This window comes from Ictalurus punctatus, chromosome 3, assembly GCF_001660625.3.
Source record: "Ictalurus punctatus breed USDA103 chromosome 3, Coco_2.0, whole genome shotgun sequence".
Classification (NCBI taxonomy): domain Eukaryota; kingdom Metazoa; phylum Chordata; class Actinopteri; order Siluriformes; family Ictaluridae; genus Ictalurus; species Ictalurus punctatus.
This window is the reverse complement of record NC_030418.2, coordinates 1,527,451-1,546,182: the sequence shown is the minus strand read 5'-3', so window position 1 is coordinate 1,546,182 and position 18,732 is coordinate 1,527,451. Positions and strand designations below refer to the sequence as shown.

The 18,732-nt window shown below is 40.6% G+C and overlaps 5 protein-coding genes and 1 long non-coding RNA gene across 7 annotated transcripts; 5 read left to right on the top strand and 1 right to left on the bottom strand.

Moving 5' to 3' along the window:
* Nucleotides 1-311: 311 nt before the first annotated feature.
* Nucleotides 312-3,015, top strand: LOC108262746 (interferon alpha-inducible protein 27-like protein 2A). Of its 2 annotated transcripts, XM_053679366.1 has the most exons (5): nt 312-447; nt 826-888; nt 1,497-1,658; nt 2,707-2,942; nt 2,987-3,015. In XM_053679366.1, the coding sequence occupies exons 1-4, from the start codon at nt 441-443 to the stop codon at nt 2,916-2,918; spliced, it is 444 nt and encodes a 147-aa protein (XP_053535341.1). In that variant the 5' UTR covers nt 312-440; the 3' UTR covers nt 2,919-2,942; nt 2,987-3,015. The 2 variants fall into 2 exon arrangements, with proteins under 2 accessions (XP_053535341.1, XP_017318532.1); XM_017463043.3 differs by having other exon boundaries at nt 2,707-3,015.
* LOC128632196 (uncharacterized) lies at nt 1,524-2,072 on the bottom strand. The gene is made up of 2 exons (XR_008396123.1): nt 1,890-2,072; nt 1,524-1,683 (listed from the first exon to the last, which is right to left on the bottom strand). It is a non-coding gene; the product is annotated as an uncharacterized LOC128632196 (long non-coding RNA).
* A 563-nt stretch (nt 3,016-3,578) lies between the features above and the next one.
* LOC128628765 (interferon alpha-inducible protein 27-like protein 2A) lies at nt 3,579-5,204 on the top strand. The gene is made up of 4 exons (XM_053679367.1): nt 3,579-4,548; nt 4,641-4,670; nt 4,762-4,923; nt 5,012-5,204. The coding sequence occupies exons 1-4, from the start codon at nt 4,539-4,541 to the stop codon at nt 5,119-5,121; spliced, it is 312 nt and encodes a 103-aa protein (XP_053535342.1). The 5' UTR covers nt 3,579-4,538; the 3' UTR covers nt 5,122-5,204.
* Nucleotides 5,205-7,927: 2,723 nt separating this feature from the next.
* LOC128632125 (interferon alpha-inducible protein 27-like protein 2A) lies at nt 7,928-8,863 on the top strand. The gene is made up of 4 exons (XM_053679365.1): nt 7,928-8,092; nt 8,185-8,214; nt 8,306-8,467; nt 8,556-8,863. The coding sequence occupies exons 1-4, from the start codon at nt 8,083-8,085 to the stop codon at nt 8,663-8,665; spliced, it is 312 nt and encodes a 103-aa protein (XP_053535340.1). The 5' UTR covers nt 7,928-8,082; the 3' UTR covers nt 8,666-8,863.
* Nucleotides 8,864-11,465: 2,602 nt separating this feature from the next.
* Nucleotides 11,466-12,290, top strand: LOC128632109 (interferon alpha-inducible protein 27-like protein 2A). Its single transcript, XM_053679364.1, has 4 exons — nt 11,466-11,609; nt 11,702-11,731; nt 11,823-11,984; nt 12,085-12,290. The coding sequence occupies exons 1-4, from the start codon at nt 11,600-11,602 to the stop codon at nt 12,180-12,182; spliced, it is 300 nt and encodes a 99-aa protein (XP_053535339.1). The 5' UTR covers nt 11,466-11,599; the 3' UTR covers nt 12,183-12,290.
* A 132-nt stretch (nt 12,291-12,422) lies between these two features.
* Nucleotides 12,423-18,695, top strand: snapc1b (small nuclear RNA activating complex, polypeptide 1b). Its single transcript, XM_047154438.2, has 10 exons — nt 12,423-13,183; nt 14,218-14,377; nt 14,705-14,845; nt 15,529-15,639; nt 15,719-15,871; nt 15,956-16,018; nt 16,140-16,202; nt 16,560-16,695; nt 17,227-17,301; nt 17,432-18,695. The coding sequence occupies exons 1-10, from the start codon at nt 13,053-13,055 to the stop codon at nt 17,482-17,484; spliced, it is 1,086 nt and encodes a 361-aa protein (XP_047010394.1). The 5' UTR covers nt 12,423-13,052; the 3' UTR covers nt 17,485-18,695.
* The last annotated feature ends 37 nt before the right edge of the window (nt 18,696-18,732 follow it).

Sequence of the window (18,732 nt, the reverse complement as noted above, 5' to 3'; positions counted from 1 at the left end):
GCCCCCAAATCTCCATATATGGGTTAAAAAACCTTCCCTTTAGTAAACCCATGGAGAGTGTCAAAAATACGAAGTTATTATTATTATTATTATTATTATTATTATTATTATTATTATTAATTATTATTATTGTTTAGATTATATGGCTACATTTAAAATAAAATAAAATGTTGGGTTAATAAACCCCCAACTATGGTTTGATACTGATCTAGCACCTTCTCGGTGTTGGGTTATTTTTAATTTAGTGCACTAGGTGAAGGACGTCTTAACTGTCCAATCAGAGAACTGTGTTGTATTAGCCAATTACAGTGCAGGAGGTGGGGTTTTACAGGAAATGTAAAGCAAAAGGTTTTTTTTTTTTTATTTATTCCACTGCGCTGAGATATCTGCCCCTGACTGCTGTTTCCCTTCTCACTGTATTGGATTTTATACATTTCAGCATGAAAAGTAAGTCAATGCTTTTCTCTGGGGGAGATTTGGATTTTTAGACTCTTGTATAGAGCAGTGGTTTTCCGCCAGGGTGTGCCCGGGGGCCTCAACAATTTGGTATGAAAAATAAATGCTCACTCTCAGACAACCACACATAGACACACACATTCAATTCCTAATGTAATGTAATGTAAAGATGTAATTATTAATAAAAATAAAATAAAAAAGGGGGGGATATATTCAGAAGTCTGTTTTTTTATGTGTTTTAAAGACATCATGCTGTTAACATGAACAGTGAGAAGAACTATAATGCAAGAAATGAAAGAAAACCATGACTATTCTTCAGTAGCTATAATAATATAATACAATAATGTTCATTTATTTTTTTTATTTCAGAGTTCTTCAAAGATTTGGCTGGGGTCGCTGCTGGGGTTGTTGTTGGAGTCGCTGCTGGAGCAGGTCAGTACTAGGAGCTGTTTATATAAATAAATGTTCTCCAGTTTTATCCTACTGTCTACACGCCAGTAGATGCACAAGTGCATGGTGTCTTATGATAGACTAGCATTTAATTTTTTTCTCCACATCTTGCAAAAACATTATATACAATCTCAATGACTCAGCAAAATAGTCGCCATTTTAATGAAAATCCACTGTGTGTAGCCAAGAGACTTCCCTTCTTAGACTTTAGTGCTAGCTAATGCTAGACAATTAGCTAAAATTAGTCCGTTTGATTTTCATCAGTTTGAAATAAAAACTAAAATCACAAAACCCCGTCTTTCATGCTAGCACCCAAAATGGTGCTTTATGACAAACCCTTTCAACAATACATCTGAATCTCATTTTCTTCCATCTTGGATGTAGTTCAGTAGACAATGGAATGTTGTTATGAAAGAAAAAAACATTTACAATTCTACACAAACCAGCAATGGGTTTTCTAGATCAATTTAAAAAAATAATAATAAATAAATAAAACTTGCATATATTTTCTAGCAGATATAGAACTACAGAGGAGAGAAAATAATGAATCGTGTTGGATTGTCTTTGGGGTTTGTGTGTTTTTTCTGTAGTGGGTGCAGTCGTGGTAGTCCCTGCTGCCCTAGGGTTGGTGGGCTTCACCGCGGGTGGCATTACAGCAGGGTCCTTCGCTGCCGGTATGATGTCATCAGCTGCTATCGCTAATGGAGGAGGAGTGGCAGCAGGCAGTCTGGTGGCTGTTCTTCAGTCAGTAGGTGAGTCGACCAATCGGTAGATCTGCTGGTTTAAGTAACGCAATCATATAAGCATTTAATCACAAAATAAATCACATAAATACCCAACCAGCTGATCCATCAATTCACGTAATCACCCAACAATAAACCAGTCAATCAGTCCAAGTAGAAATCTAACCAGCGACCAAAAAACAAACAAAGCAGTCGACTAATCGGACGGACTACCGATCAGAAGGTTGTAAGTTCAAATACCAGCACTGCCAAGCTTCCACCGCTGCACCCTTGAGCAAGGCCCTTAACCGTCAAATGCTCAGTTGTATAAATGAGATAAATGTAAGTCGCTCTGGATAAGGGCGTCTGCCGAATGTAAACGTAACCAATGAGTCAAACATTCATCCAACCAACCAACCAACATGCATCTAATACAACAACCAGTCGAACAGCCAGTAGAAGATTCAGTCCAAGCAACCAACCAAACACAACCAATCAGGCCAAGGAGTCAACTGACAATCAACCAACCAACCAACCAGCTGACCAATCAGTCAATTAATTAGAATTCATCATGCTGAAAAACGTGTCATTTGGATTAGAGATGTCTTTTGTATCCTAATTGAAATATATTCAGTAAAATCAAGGGATTCATTTACCAAAGTGTCCATAGACCAAGTGCTAAATTTGTGCATGAAAAAATCACCAGTACAGACAAGAAAATGTATTTATCACCCACGTGTACATACAGCTGCAGGCAATGACCACTGATAAATTCCACACATCCTAAATTTATGCCACAATCATCTGCATAAAAACACCCCCCCGAAATCCCATATACATTATTCTAAACGACTTGCCTTTTAAAAAGTAATCAGCTCACGGCACAGCATGTAACGAACAACATGGAGCATGTCAGAAGGTCTCAGAACATGAACTTCACTGACCGTGATGTACTGTAGCGACAGAGTTGCACAAAGTAGAGCAAAATAAAAGTGGCTTATGTTGCACTGTATATTCACTGAATATCTTTTTTTTTTAATGAATAAAGCGTTTGTGATTTCTAAACTCTATTCCCAAGGAGCCGCTGGCTTGTCGGCTGCCACAACGGCAAGCGTGGCGTCTACAGGCGGGTTGATCGGCGGTGCGGTGGGGTGGCTTTCTGGTGGTAGTAATGGGGATCAACCTCCTAAGCCTGAAGATTCTACTGGAGATTCATCAGAAACAGATGATGATGATGATGATGATGACACTTCAAAAAGCCTTCCTTCCATGGAACTGCAAAAGTCTTAATTTTGTGTGTGTGTGTGTGTGTGTGTGTGTGTGTGTGTGTGTGTGTGTGTGTGTGTGTGTGTGTGTGTACCAAAATACATACATACTGAGTACCTAACATTTGTGTTTTGTGTCTTTGAACTTGTCCAGATTCCTCATTAAGCAAGAGAAGAGCTAAACTGACTTGAATGCATTGTGTATATCTGTGTATGTATGTACTGTATATTTATATATATATATATATATATATATATATATATATATATATATATATATATATATATATAAAAATATACTTTATATATATTTTATACACTTCATATTTTATATATATATATATATATATATATATATATATATATATATATATATATATATATATATATATATATATATATATATATATAAAAACTTGAATGCAAAAATGTGTCTCTGCACTTTGCAGTGACATAACGAGTGTCTCTCATGACATATCAAGGGTCTATCCAGAGTCTAGCCAGAGTCTATCTACTCACATGTCTATTATTGACATAATAAGCGTCTCTGATGGTGTAGTGTCTACAACGTGTCCAACAAAGTGTCACAGAGGGTGTAACTAGTGCCCCCCTCAATGACAAACCAAGTGTCTCAGATGACATAGCGAGTGTCTCCAGTGATGTACCGAGTGTATTAAGGTAGCTAGCAAGCACGCCGAGGACATCGTACAGAGTTAAAACAAGCTGGACTGGTTCCAAATATAGCTACTGTAGGTCTCGAGGCCAGGGTGTGTGTGTGTGTATGCTTGTTAAAAGCGATTAAGTCCTCAGTATACACCACTCTACCTTTCTGTACACACTTCATGTGACAGGCAGTGCACAACAACGTCAACAAGGGTGTGTTTAAGAGGAATGGAACTCGATGCGTGCATCATAACTTATACGTGGTTTGTGTGTTCGAGTTGTTATTTTGTTTTCATTTTTGAAAAGAGAGAAGAAAAAAAAAGAAAGACAGCTGGGTCAATAAGGGAGAAGGTTCATTTTTGATGAAACTTCTCCCGGTACATCACTGGAGACACTCGCTTTTTTTTCTTTCTTTTTTTCGGGATTTTTCCATAAATTACCGAGGATTCTCCTCAGATTCGAGCCCAGACACGTCACGTCACGTGACAGGATCGCGATACGCATTCAGCCAAAGCCCTCTTCGATTCACGTGCGTCGAACGTGAGTACAGCTCAAAGGTCTCGTTTACTAACAAACATCGCCGCGAAAGACCACGCAAATTGCATCACAAGTTTTTGAAAAAAAAAACCCGAGGCACGATCGACCCAGAGACATGCACGAGCGCACTACCTGCTGGCTCTCTCTACCACTCCAAGAATAACCGTTTTTCTTTGTTTTTGATTATTATTTTTTTTGACACGTGATTCGTTTCGTGGATCTTAACATTACAACGTGGAAATGACGAGGGTTCATTTTAGTAGATTTCACCACACACCAAACAGTTCATGTGCTCAGTGCAGCCTCTCGGTGGAGCTCTCAGGGTCTTGGCTTGGTTTGGTTTCCGCCTCAGGCTGTAGGTTTCGTTTCTGAGTAAGAGCTCCACCTCTCAGCTGCCTTCTTTAAAAACACTCACTTGTGCTGGTTCTCTAGCAGGGATTCCAAAATGGACTTGGGTAAGTCATCTACTGTCTGTTCGGATTTGATCAGATAAACGCTTTTTAGTGCACTAATATGAATCTTTTTCTAATCTTTTACTTTGTCCCAGGCACAATTGTGGCAATGGGAGCTGGAGCAGGTAGGTCTAAAGTGTTGTCTTTTGCACCAAGTACTACAGTGATGATATGGATGCGGTGTGTACGGTATGTAGTGACTGGTTTGTCTTTAAGCTGGCGCTGTAGCAGCAGCTCCACTTGTGGTATCAGCGTTGGGTTTCACTGCTGGAGGCATCGCTGCAGGATCCATAGCTTCGTGGATGATGTCAACAGCAGCTTTTGCTAACGGTGGGGGCGTAGTAGCAGGAGGTGCTGTTGCTGTCCTCCAGTCCGTCGGTAATCACAGACACAATCAGAACTGCGCTTCATAAGCAAATAGCAATAGTTCTCTCATTACTTTCTGTAATGTTCTTGTGATATTCAGGAGCTGCTGGACTTTCTGCTGCTGGTCAGGTCGTAGTGGCGGTTACAGGAGCGGCTGTGGCTGGAGCGGTTGAAAGCTTAACCTCTTCATGTAATGAAACCTTGATTTAAACAAAACAAATGGCAAATACTATTTGTTGTTTTCTGGGGGGGGGGGGGGGGGGGGTTTGCCTAATGATAAAAATTCTTTCTGATGTGAAGAAGACCTTTTACTTGTAGTCCTAATATATAACTAATATATAACTAATATATAACTAATAAAATAGGTGCACTTATAAATGTTGGAGTAAGTGTCTTATTTCACTTTCCCAGTGATTTTGTTGTTGTTGTTATTGTTGTTGTTGTTAGGAACAAAGTTTAAGTGCATTAAGGAAGCTTCTGTTATGAATCGTCTCTCCTGCTTGAAACGGATTTAGACTTCCAGCTCAAAAACAGCAAAGAAAAGTTTCAAACGACGTGTAAATAATCATTTACGTTTACAGCATTTGGCGGACGAAGCGTCGGAGATTTGGCACATTTTCTAACGTGCCAGTGAAGGTTTTCTGAATGTAGGAAACTAGGGGTGAAAGACAATATCTCAGCATTTCCAGGTAACTTGTGATGAGCTTCTTGAATGCCATCGCCGAGTAACCGAGTAGAACAAAGCATTCAGTGTTTATGCATAACAACACAATGGGACTTGCGACTTCAGAAAGGTGACACTGCAAATGGTGGCCTAGTTCTTGAACAAAAGCCAGACAATGTATGGATATATATATATATATATATATATATATATATATATATATATATATATATATATATATATATATATATATATATATATAAATGTATGTATGTATGTATATGTACATGTATATATGTATGTGTGTATATATATGTATATGTATATATGTATGTGTGTATATATATGTATATGTATATATGTATGTGTGTGTGTATATGTGTGTATATATATGTATGTATCTATATATATGTATATGTATATATGTATGTGTGTGTATGTATATATATATGTATATGTATATATGTATGTGTGTGTGTATATATATATATATATGTATATAGATAGATAGATAGAAAACTTATGCAAAAGTCTCTGATGGTGTAGTGTGTACAATGTGTCCAACAAAGTGTGTCACAAAGGGTGTAACTAGTGCCTCCCTCAATGACAAATCAAGTGTCTCAGATGACATAGCGAGTGTCTCCAGTGATGTACCGAGTGTCTTTATTGACGTACTGACCATCTCCAACGACGTAGCGAGTGTTCCCACTGACGATCCAAGCACCTCTGGCATTTTAACAAGTCCCTCTGATGACGTAGCGAGTGTCACTAATGATACGGAGAGTGTCTCCAATGGCGTAGTGTCTCCTGCATATGGCTTTGTCTCAAACCTTGTTAACTTGTTAAGTTTCTGTTGTCAAACCTTTCTGAATTATCGTAGCAATCGATGAACAGGGTTCGTACAAGGTGCTTCAAATCTAGCGACTTTTTGGACAAACTTTAGCTACTTTCCATAGAACAGAGCGGCCAGTGACGCTCCCAGTTTGGCGCCCGTGTCGTGCGTGACGTGCTCGCCGTGTTTCCCATTGAAGTCCGTCGCAACCTTGCGACAGCCTCCCGATCCGGCCGCGAGAACGACGTCAATACGTTCTTCTTTTGTCAAAGGTATTCTTAAAGGCTACCGGAAAATAAATTCATAAATAAACGAAGTATGAAAAATTTTTTGGAAGACAGTTAGCTTAAAAAAAAAAATAAATAAATAAATAAATTGCCCCTATGGGAAAGTATGGAGACTTTTGGGACTGTCCATTTATTGACGTTACGGTGCAATCTTGAGAAATGTTTGAACGGCATCTCTTGCGTAGTCGTTGAAAACGAAAACGACAGTGCTTGTAAAGTCCTTGAAAGTCCTGGAACTTCATTAGGACGCATCTGTACGAACCCTAGATGAGTAGAAAGGGCTACAAATAAGTTCCTCGGCAGTCAGGTTTTGTAGGTTTTTTTTTAACTAACAGCGTGAGATGTAATTCGTTTCGCTGTTTCGTCCTCAGCTTTGTGTTTCCATTTCCAAATAAGGAGATGTTTTGTTTCTGCGTACGCACTCCACCTTCCAGCCGCTTCTTCAAATAGACCTACCCGTGCTTGTCTTCTGGGAGTGTGTACAAGATGAATCGTAGTAAATTGTCCACTGTTTAATCAGACTTAATAAGGGTGTGTTCGTTTTGCGGCACGGAATAAAAAGATGAAGATTTTTAAACAGTAACGAGACGATCTGCATTCGGAGCACGCATGTTGAAACTGATTACTGTATCCTCCCGTGCAGGGTACTGGGTACACGGCTCGAAAATAAAACAAAGAATCATCCGGGATAATTAACGTATGTTCTGATATTAAATTGCTCCGCGTTATCGAAGTACATGATAAATAATCAACCGCGCTCGAAGCTTTCGTCAAATTAAAAACGGCAACCCCCAAAAACCGTATACGGTCCCATAACGAAGACGCGCTCCGTGTCGATACGTGAAATTCTGGAGGGAACGCCGGGACACGTGGCGTGGGGACGTAATGACACGTGTCGTTAATCGATCTATGTCCTGTAACATGTAAAACAGGAGCATGGAAGGAATATTCTAAAAGCGACTCGTGTAAACACCTTAATCAGAATAGTGTCTTATTCAGAATACGGTCCATAATTAGATTACTGCTGTATATTGTGATAATACATGGGTCAGTGTGCTTTTTTTATGCTTTTTTTTAAAAAAAAAATCATTTGAATCCCTCAGCAAGGTTATATTATGTAAATATGGAACTTTTTACTTCAGAAAATCTAGCTCTGTCTGAATCTTAACATTACAACGTGGAAATGACGAGGGTTCATTTTAGTAGATTTCACCACACACCAAACAGTTCCTGTGCTCAGTGCAGCCTCTCGGTGGAGCTCTCAGGGTCTTGGCTTGGTTTGGTTTCCGCCTCAGGCTGTAGGTTTCGTTTCTGAGTAAGAGCTCCACCTCTCAGCTGCCTTCTTTAAAAACACTCACTTGTGCTGGTTCTCTAGCAGGGATTCCAAAATGGACTTGGGTAAGTCATCTACTGTCTGTTCGGATTTGATCAGATAAACGCTTTTTAGTGCACTAATATGAATCATTTTCTAATCTTTTACTTTGTCCCAGGCACAATTGTGGCAATGGGAGCTGGAGCAGGTAGGTCTAAAGTGTTGTCTTTTGCACCAAGTACTACAGTGATGATATGGATGCGGTGTGTACGGTATGTAGTGACTGGTTTGTCTTTAAGCTGGCGCTGTAGTAGCAGCTCCACTTGTGGTATCAGCGTTGGGTTTCACTGCTGGAGGCATCGCTGCAGGATCCATAGCTTCGTGGATGATGTCAACAGCAGCTTTTGCTAACGGTGGGGGCGTAGTAGCAGGAGGTGCTGTTGCTGTCCTCCAGTCCGTCGGTAATCACAGACACAATCAGAACTGCGCTTCATAAGCAAATAGCAATAGTTCTCTCATTACTTGCTGTAATGTTCTTGTGATATTCAGGAGCTGCTGGACTTTCTGCTGCTGGTCAGGCCGTAGTGGCGGTTACAGGAGCGGCTGTGGCTGGAGCGGTTGAAAGCTTAACCTCTTCATGTAATGAAACCTTGATTTAAACAAAACAAATGGCAAATACTATTTGTTGTTTTCTGGGGGGGGGGGGGGGGGGGGGTTTGCCTAATGATAAAAATTCTTTCTGATGTGAAGAAGACCTTTTACTTGTTTTCATCTAGATGAAGGTGTGCACTGTGTAGTCCTAATATATAACTAATATATAACTAATATATAACTAATAAAATAGGTGCACTTATAAATGTTGGAGTAAGTGTCTTATTTCACTTTCCCAGTGATTTTGTTGTTGTTGTTATTGTTGTTGTTGTTAGGAACAAAGTTTAAGTGCATTAAGGAAGCTTCTGTTATGAATCGTCTCTCCTGCTTGAAACGGATTTAGACTTCCAGCTCAAAAACAGCAAAGAAAAGTTTCAAACGACGTGTAAATAATCATTTACGTTTACAGCATTTGGCGGACGAAGCGTCGGAGATTTGGCACATTTTCTAACGTGCCAGTGAAGGTTTTCTGAATGTAGGAAACTAGGGGTGAAAGACAGTATCTCAGCATTTCCTGGTAACTTGTGATGAGCTTCTTGAATGCCATCGCCGAGTAACCGAGTAGAACAAAGCATTCAGTGTTTATGCATAACAACACAATGGGACTTGCGACTTCAGAAAGGTGACACTGCAAATGGTGGCCTAGTTCTTGAACAAAAGCCAGACAATGTATGGATATATATATATATATATATATATATATATATATATATATATATATATATATATATATATATATATATATATATATATATATATATAAATGTATGTATGTATGTATATGTACATGTATATATGTATGTGTGTATATATATGTATATGTATATATGTATGTGTGTATATATATGTATATGTATATATGTATGTGTGTATGTATATATATATGTATATGTATATATGTATGTGTGTGTGTATATATATATATATATGTATATAGATAGATAGATAGAAAACTTATGCAAAAGTCTCTGATGGTGTAGTGTGTACAATGTGTCCAACAAAGTGTGTCACAAAGGGTGTAACTAGTGCCTCCCTCAATGACAAATCAAGTGTCTCAGATGACATAGCGAGTGTCTCCAGTGATGTACCGAGTGTCTTTATTGACGTACTGACCATCTCCAACGACGTAGCGAGTGTTCCCACTGACGATCCAAGCACCTCTGGCATTTTAACAAGTCCCTCTGATGACGTAGCGAGTGTCACTAATGATACGGAGAGTGTCTCCAATGGCGTAGTGTCTCCTGCATATGGCTTTGTCTCAAACCTTGTTAACTTGTTAAGTTTCTGTTGTCAAACCTTTCTGAATTATCGTAGCAATCGATGAACAGGGTTCGTACAAGGTGCTTCAAATCTAGCGACTTTTTGGACAAACTTTAGCTACTTTCCATAGAACAGAGCGGCCAGTGACGCTCCCAGTTTGGCGCCCGTGTCGTGCGTGACGTGCTCGCCGTGTTTCCCATTGAAGTCCGTCGCAACCTTGCGACAGCCTCCCGATCCGGCCGCGAGAACGACGTCAATACGTTCTTCTTTTGTCAAAGGTATTCTTAAAGGCTACCGGAAAATAAATTCATAAATAAACGAAGTATGAAAAATTTTTTGGAAGACAGTTAGCTTAAAAAAAAAAAAAAATAAATAAATAAATTGCCCCTATGGGAAAGTATGGAGACTTTTGGGACTGTCCATTTATTGACGTTACGGTGCAATCTTGAGAAATGTTTGAACGGCATCTCTTGCGTAGTCGTTGAAAACGAAAACGACAGTGCTTGTAAAGTCCTTGAAAGTCCTGGAACTTCATTAGGACGCATCTGTACGAACCCTAGATGAGTAGAAAGGGCTACAAATAAGTTCCTCGGCAGTCAGGTTTTGTAGGTTTTTTTTTAACTAACAGCGTGAGATGTAATTCGTTTCGCTGTTTCGTCCTCAGCTTTGTGTTTCCATTTCCAAATAAGGAGATGTTTTGTTTCTGCGTACGCACTCCACCTTCCAGCCGCTTCTTCAAATAGACCTACCCGTGCTTGTCTTCTGGGAGTGTGTACAAGATGAATCGTAGTAAATTGTCCACTGTTTAATCAGACTTAATAAGGGTGTGTTCGTTTTGCGGCACGGAATAAAAAGATGAAGATTTTTAAACAGTAACGAGACGATCTGCATTCGGAGCACGCATGTTGAAACTGATTACTGTATCCTCCCGTGCAGGGTACTGGGTACACGGCTCGAAAATAAAACAAAGAATCATCCGGGATAATTAACGTATGTTCTGATATTAAATTGCTCCGCGTTATCGAAGTACATGATAAATAATCAACCGCGCTCGAAGCTTTCGTCAAATTAAAAACGGCAACACCCAAAAACCGTATACGGCCCCATAACGAAGACGCGCTCCGTGTCGATACGTGAAATTCTGGAGGGAACGCCGGGACACGTGGCGTGGGGACGTAATGACACGTGTCGTTAATCGATCTATGTCCTGTAACATGTAAAACAGGAGCATGGAAGGAATATTCTAAAAGCGACTCGTGTAAACACCTTAATCAGAATAGTGTCTTATTCAGAATACGGTCCATAATTAGATTACTGCTGTATATTGTGATAATACATGGGTCAGTGTGCTTTTTTTATGCTTTTTTTAAAAAAAAAAAATCATTTGAATCCCTCAGCAAGGTTATATTATGTAAATATGGAACTTTTTACTTCAGAAAATCTAGCTCTGTCTGAATCTTAACATTACAACGTGGAAATGACGAGGGTTCATTTTAGTAGATTTCACCACACACCAAACAGTTCATGTGCTCAGTGCAGCCTCTCGGTGGAGCTCTCAGGGTCTTGGCTTGGTTTGGTTTCCGCCTCAGGCTGTAGGTTTCGTTTCTGAGTAAGAGCTCCACCTCTCAGCTGCCTTCTTTAAAAACACTCACTTGTGCTGGTTCTCTAGCAGGGATTCCAAAATGGACTTGGGTAAGTCATCTACTGTCTGTTCGGATTTGATCAGATAAACGCTTTTTAGTGCACTAATATGAATCTTTTTCTAATCTTTTACTTTGTCCCAGGCACAATTGTGGCAATGGGAGCTGGAGCAGGTAGGTCTAAAGTGTTGTCTTTTGCACCAAGTACTACAGTGATGATATGGATGCGGTGTGTACGGTATGTAGTGACTGGTTTGTCTTTAAGCTGGCGCTGTAGTAGCAGCTCCACTTGTGGTATCAGCGTTGGGTTTCACTGCTGGAGGCATCGCTGCAGGATCCATAGCTTCGTCGGTGATGTCAGCAGCAGCTGTTGCTAACGGTGGGGGCGTAGTAGCAGGAGGTGCTGTTGCTGTCCTCCAGTCCGTCGGTAATCACAGACACAATCAGAACTGCGCTTCATAAGCAAATAGCAATAGTTCTCTCATTACTTGCTCATTACTCATTACTCATGTTCTTGTGATATTCAGGAGCTGCTGGACTTTCTGTTGCTGGCCAGGCCGTAGTGGCGGCTACAGGAGCAGCTGTGGCTGGAGCGGTTGAATGCTTAACCTCTTCATGTGGTTAAACATTGATTTAAACAAAACAAATGGCAAATACTATTTGGGGGAGGGGGGTTGTCTAATGTGCACTGTGTAGTCCTAATATATAACTAATAAAATAGGTGCACTTATAATGTTGGAGTAAGTGTCTTATTTCACTTTCCCAGTGATTTTGTTGTTGTTGTTGTTATGAACAAAGTTTAAGTGGATTAAGGAAGCTTCTGTTATGAATCGTCTCTCCTGCTTGAAACGGATTTAGACTTCCAGCTGGTCATCTGAACACACTGTTTCTACCATACTCCCTTGAATCCCTACCTACCAGTATATCAGATCCAGCCAAGTAGAGGCTGCCGTGACTAAGAGTAAATGGTATTTCCTCAATGTATCCTCCAAAACATCCGAGTTCCCTGACTGCGTTTCCTGAAGAAAGATAAAAATCTGCTGTGCTTCTCTTACAAAATAAAATTAAAACATTGCTTTTCTTTTTCACACTGTCAGGTATTCCTCTAACATTCAAAGACACAACCGACAAAGGCTTTGTGGACCCATACTCCACAAATACAACTAACACGAATAACTAAGACTTTAACTTGTACCGGACTAAACCCGGTTATAAAGGAACACGTGGCTTATAACCAGTAAAGCATACAGGCAACAAGGTAGCAAAAGTAACTCTAATTAGGGAGAGCTGGATGATATCCAAAGGAAAACGGACTCTGACCCGCTACTAGGAATGTGCTGTGACGGTGTATTTCTTATTCAGGCCACAAGATGGCGGTGCAACACTCGAGTCGGTAAACATCCCGCATCCGCTCGAACGACGAAGAAGAAGCACGCGGTTCATGTAAACTTCCGGGTTAATGAGTGTTTTTGTTTTCCGGGGCTGAGAGGGTAAGATGGATTATTTTAAACAGACTTTGAAGACGGACTGTGAGGATTTACTCGCGCGTTTTCAGGCCACGGCGTCTGTGCGGTTCGAGGAGTTTTCAGCCATCTGGAGAGAGATGAAGTTCTCCAGTATATTTTAGTAAGTGGAGCTGAATGTCAAGTTGCACTTCTCTCTCTCTCTCTCTCTCTCTCTCTCTCTCTCTCTCTCTCTCTCATATATATATATATATATATATATATATATATATATATATATATATATATATATATATATATATATATATATAGAATCACTCTCTCTCCTTCTATCTATTTCCCCTTCTCTCTCTCTCTCTCTCTCTCTCTCTCTCTATATATATATATATATATATATATATATATATATATATATATATATATATATATATATATATCTCACTCTCTCCCCTTCTTTCTCTATCTCTCTCTTTCCAATTCTCTCTCTCTCTCTCTCTCTCTCTCCTTCTCTCTATCTATCTATCTCTATATATATCTCTCACTCTCCCCCTTCTATCTCTCTTTCCCCTTCTCTCTATCTCTCTGTCTCTCTCTATCTCTCACTCTCTCCCCTTCTATCTCTTTCCCCTTCTCTCTATCTCTCACTCTCTCCCCTTCTCTCTCTCTTTCTCTCTCTCTCTCCCCTTCTCTCTATCTCACTCTCTCTCTTGCTCTCTTTCCCCTTCTCTCTATCTATCTACCTCTCTCTATATATCTCTCACTCTCCCCCCCCTTCCCCCCCCCCCCCCGACTTCTCCTTTATAAACAGATACTTTACTTTAAGTCGAATTTGTCAAACCAGCACGTTATTTGGTGTCTGTTTTACATGCATTATATGACATAATGCTGAACAGAGAAACTGTTGTACTATAATGAACGAGAAGCAGAAATTAAAGCAGCCATAAGCAACATTGGCACTAATGCTAACTTCAGTCATATCTGTAATACTTTCATCGTGATCAAAGATCGGTAGGAACAACGGTACCGGCTTCCGCAGTTCAAATATTTCGGAGTATAATTTCTGGATTCAATTTTGTGTGTGTTTTTTTCGTTTATTTGTGTAGTTTAGGTTTCTCTTTACAAACTGCTGAAGGATGTTAAAGCATTCCAGACCATTATAAATCTCTTTCTTCTCTCTCTCTCTTTCTTCTCTCTCAGTGGCATCTTGGAGCCCAGTGAGAAGAAGGTCTTCACACGCTTGGTTCTGTCTGCAGCGTCTCAGTACCTGCTCCCTCCGTATTCCTTCCAGATCCGTGTAGGAGGTCTTTACCTGCTCTACAGCCTCTACACCTCTCAGTTCAACGTTCCTAAAGAGCGGGTAAAGCCTCCCGATCGGAACGCGAGCTCTCGCTTCTCATAAATTCATTCCGTCTCTGTCGTAGATAATGAACGAATGCTTTGAAGAAGCCGTGGAACACGTTTCTACTTTTCTAGGAACCAGAAACGGTGACACTGGAGACTTCTTAACAGGAAACGTCACCACGGCGACGCTCTGTTAAATAACAGGGTTATCATTTTCAATGTATCGACGTATTATCCCTATGAACGAGCTGTTACTATAGAAACGATAATGTATTAGTACAAGTGCATGGACACACGATTATGCCTTATAGACTGCGTAGTTATATGACGTGTGATCGTGCAGATCCGCATCGCTCTGAAGGACTGGGACGAGCTGATCCGTTTCCAGCAGGACGCGGTGAACGCGCAGCACTATGACGTGGTGTACATTCTCAAGAAACTGCTGTCTGAACAAGCCGTCTGCTTCACCGCCATGCCGGACACGGTGGGTTTTATCTCTTACTTTGGAGTGTAATGTATATAGAAGGGGGGAGGGGGAGACATTTGGTAAATCCACTTCTTCTTCATGCTAGTGCAACTAGATCAGGGTCTAAGAGTAGTATCAAGCTAAAACCCTGCTCGTTAGTACAGCGACAACGCTAGTAAGACAACGTTTGTAGAACAGCAAGGAGATTGGACCTGTATTATCCTCCTCCAGCGTTCGGTCACAGTTCAGCCCAAGGAAGGCGATTCTGGTGCTTTGAGTTATCCAAGATGGCCGCCTCCGTAAAGTTACAGCTTTCGGCTGTATGTTTTTAAAGTACAGCTTATGTTTAGAGAAGACATGAAGTCCCACTGTGACTTAAAGCACGTCAGCAAGACCTGGATCTACTTCTCCTAGCTTATATAAAATAATAATAATAATAATAATAATAATAATTCCTTACATTTCTATAGCACTTTTTTAGACATTCAAAGCACTTTACGTAGTATTGGGGGGTGGGCACTGGGGTTATACCCCTACTCCTTTACGATAAGTGTGATGGGATTTTTTTTGTTTTTACGGTATAGCGTCCCTGTCACATATAATCTCCGTTTAAACTACATAACTCCCTCTGACTTTATTACTGTGACCCGAATCCTACTTCTATAACACGACCCCTGTTTCGCTGTGCGTTCTGGACACAGCTGTCCTTTCAGGTGAAGAAGAAGAGGGTGGACAGGAGGCAGCAGCTGTGCGAGTCGTTTGTGGACCGGCCGACCCGACCTCAGGAGCTCATCGGCACCGACCTGCTCGAGGCGAGACGAACGACAGAACGACACGAAAATAATAATGATACATTGCTGATACTTGACATTTCTGTGGTACGGTTTCCAGGAGCTGGCCAACGTCCACGAGCACTACGAAGGGCTGAAGAAGGCCATCCTACCACGGCCGCCCCAGTCCAATCTGAGTCTCGTCAAACCCAACCTGGTGCCCAAACTGCGCAGCGCCGTCCTCACGTTCTGCAGCTGGCAGCAGAACCAGGCCGTGAGTGTTAATCGAAGTGTGTGTGAGACGCACGCAGGACAAGAAGGAGTTGTGATCGTTGTGTGTGTGTGTGTGTGTGTGTAGGAGTTTGGCAGTCCGAGTGACGGAGACGCAGGAGAAGGAACGTCAAGTCAGGCTCATGATGAGGTGGGATTTTTAAATAAAACAAAAACAAACACATAATTATAATTATAATTATCATCACACAGGAGAATTGATCAAACTGTATACATAACATAAAACATGTAAACATATTCCTCTCCTGCAGAGTTCTCGCAGAGCTCAGCTCCTGGCCTCCATCAAATCCAGGTCTTACGCGCAGGCTGTGGAGGTGCGTATTATAAAGACGCTGAACGTACATGAACGTATGTGATCATGATTCAAAATGGATTGATTATGTGGACCTGAAGTAATTATAGAATTATGCACCGATGTATAATTGTAAATATTCTTGCAGGAAGAACAATACATACTGATAAGTGCTTTATATTTTAGTTCCAAGCCTTACTTTGTGTGTGCGTGTCTGGTACAGTTTCTTACGAACAGGGAAATGAGTTAATATATTTATCGGGATTATTTGTCTGGCTGAAATGCGAGACCATCACAACGCAGCGAATCAATCGTGAGTAAATACTCACGACAGATAACACCTGAACGATATCGTGTGTAATGTGTTTTTGCGCGTCAGGCTTCGAGATCTCGGCGTCACAGACAAATCGAGTTGACCTCGGCGGCCCAGGACTCCGAATCCACGCGGCAAATCCCCAGGTTCAGGAAACCCCCGTCTCTTAAAATGCGCACGAGCTCGCGCTTCACGGCCGAAGGTGAGTGAGAGGAGCGATCCGAAAACGCACGCGATTTGTTTCGCGAACAGGTCGCTCGGACTAAACAAGATATATATTAAAAGTCACGTCCAGTATAAAATGTATGGGATGTTTACAAAATCTGGCCGTGGGTAATTAGTTTCATCTCACACTGAAAAATAAAGCTTTAATTGGAATGAATTTATTCTCCAAAAACCCTCACCTTTCCTTTTTAAAAAGAAGAAGTAGAATGAAAGAATATGTGCACGACCTAAGAGACATGTATTATAAATGCTGTGTGTATGTGTATATAAAATATATTAATATAAATCCACGCAGTGTTTATATATGTCTAACCGCAAAAACGGCACTTCATTTTCATGTAGGGTGCCAATAATTATGGAGTTGGCTATAATTCTGTGGTGTTACACAGAGAGATTGATCACTGACGCACAGGAACAGAGCAGAAGAATATCCGTCGCTACCTGCGTGTGTTTCTTTAGATATAAAATGACTTTTAAGATGCTGATCGGCAGCTTGTTCGTCCAATAGGAAGCGAGAACGGGGGGCTGCAGCGCACAACCCGGTTATGGCGCCTCACCGCGGTGGAGGGTGAAAAGACTGAAGGTGAGTCAAATCAGACAGCACTGTTATCTGGACTGATCATATAAAGGTGTTTTATTGTTGTTTCCTTGTCGTCACTGACCGGGTGTCTGTCTTTTTTTTTTTTTTTTCCCCCCTCTCATCTGTTCATCAGAAAAAAAGAAGAGAAGATTCATCTGGAAAGAGCGCATGCGTAGTGAACACTAAACAACAAAGCCTGATTGGACCGGCTCATGGACCATGTCTGATTTTACTGGTTTATAATGGGTCGTGTCTGATTGGACAGGTTTATAATGGGTCGTGTCTGATTTTACAGGTTTATAATGGGTCATGTCTGATTGGACAGGTTTATAATGGGTCGTGTCTGATTGGTCATGTCTGATTGGACAGGTTTATAATGGGTCGTGTCTGATTTTACAGGTTTATAATGGGTCATGTCTGATTGGACGAGCGTGTGACGGGTCATGTCTGATTGGAGAGGCTTTTGATGAGCCACACATGATTGGACTTGTGATGGGCCTTGTCAACTTTGACAAGTTTATGACTGATTGTACCAGACTGGACAGAATTTTGTCTGATTCCTGTCATATCTGTCAAATATCTGACTTCATGAGCCGATCACGGTTTGTATTTTATTTTTATTTATTTTATTTTTTTTACCGGTTGGGCATTTTAATAGACGAGACATGATTGGACCGACTTGTGACCGGTAATATCTAATTCGTAACACGCTGTGTTTGATTGGATAGGCATCTGATTGGACAGGCTTATAACAGGTCAAGTTTGTTTGGATGGGATTGTGACAGGTCCTGTCTAATTCGAATGCGCTTGTGACAAGCCTTGTCTGATTGGACCGGCTTGTAACTGATTGTGTCTGATTGGACTGGCTTCTAACAGGTCAGATCTGATTGTAACAGCTTGTACCTGTTTGTGTCTGATTGGACTGGCTTCTAACAGGTCAGATCTCATTGTAACAGCTTGTACCTGTTTGTGTCTGATTGGACTGGCTTCTAACAGGTCAGATCTGATTGTAAAAGCTTGTGACAAATCATGTCCGAATGGACCGGCTTGTAACAGGTCAAGTTTGATAGAATGGGTTTGTAAAAGGGCGTGTCTGATTGTAACAGCTGAAATATGATTGGACCGGCTTGTAGCTGGTCGTGTCTGATTGGACAAAACCAGTGACACATCACTATGGATGAATATTTCTAGAAATATCAAACGAGATACTTCACACAAAAAGACAGACTTTTATTTCAAGTGTATTTTTTTTTTTACCCCATAATCTTTGAATTGTTTTATCATTTTAATACCATGTATACACGGAGACTAGTGACTGATGTTTAAAAGATGTATAAGTTAATGATGTATAGGTTTTTCTACACACGATATGGTGAAAATACTTCTGTAAAAAGTCATTGCTGTTGTTTCTTGTCGTGTTTTTTTTTTTTTTTT

Excerpts from the sequence above, each read along its gene's own strand:
- LOC108262746 (XM_053679366.1), top strand. Across the intron at positions 889-1,496 it reads TGGAGTCGCTGCTGGAGCAG|TGGGTGCAGTCGTGGTAGTC; the intron begins GTCAGTACTAGG and ends TTTTTTCTGTAG. Across the intron at positions 1,659-2,706 it reads GGCTGTTCTTCAGTCAGTAG|GAGCCGCTGGCTTGTCGGCT; the intron begins GTGAGTCGACCA and ends TCTATTCCCAAG.
- LOC128628765 (XM_053679367.1), top strand. Across the intron at positions 4,671-4,761 it reads GGCAATGGGAGCTGGAGCAG|CTGGCGCTGTAGCAGCAGCT; the intron begins GTAGGTCTAAAG and ends TTTGTCTTTAAG. Across the intron at positions 4,924-5,011 it reads TGCTGTCCTCCAGTCCGTCG|GAGCTGCTGGACTTTCTGCT; the intron begins GTAATCACAGAC and ends TGTGATATTCAG.
- LOC128632125 (XM_053679365.1), top strand. Across the intron at positions 8,215-8,305 it reads GGCAATGGGAGCTGGAGCAG|CTGGCGCTGTAGTAGCAGCT; the intron begins GTAGGTCTAAAG and ends TTTGTCTTTAAG. Across the intron at positions 8,468-8,555 it reads TGCTGTCCTCCAGTCCGTCG|GAGCTGCTGGACTTTCTGCT; the intron begins GTAATCACAGAC and ends TGTGATATTCAG.
- LOC128632109 (XM_053679364.1), top strand. Across the intron at positions 11,732-11,822 it reads GGCAATGGGAGCTGGAGCAG|CTGGCGCTGTAGTAGCAGCT; the intron begins GTAGGTCTAAAG and ends TTTGTCTTTAAG. Across the intron at positions 11,985-12,084 it reads TGCTGTCCTCCAGTCCGTCG|GAGCTGCTGGACTTTCTGTT; the intron begins GTAATCACAGAC and ends TGTGATATTCAG.
- snapc1b (XM_047154438.2), top strand. The coding sequence starts at position 13,053 with ATGGATTATTTTAAACAGACTTTGAAGACGGACTGTGAGGATTTACTC. Across the intron at positions 15,640-15,718 it reads TCGGCACCGACCTGCTCGAG|GAGCTGGCCAACGTCCACGA; the intron begins GCGAGACGAACG and ends TACGGTTTCCAG. Across the intron at positions 16,696-17,226 it reads CTCGCGCTTCACGGCCGAAG|GAAGCGAGAACGGGGGGCTG; the intron begins GTGAGTGAGAGG and ends TTCGTCCAATAG.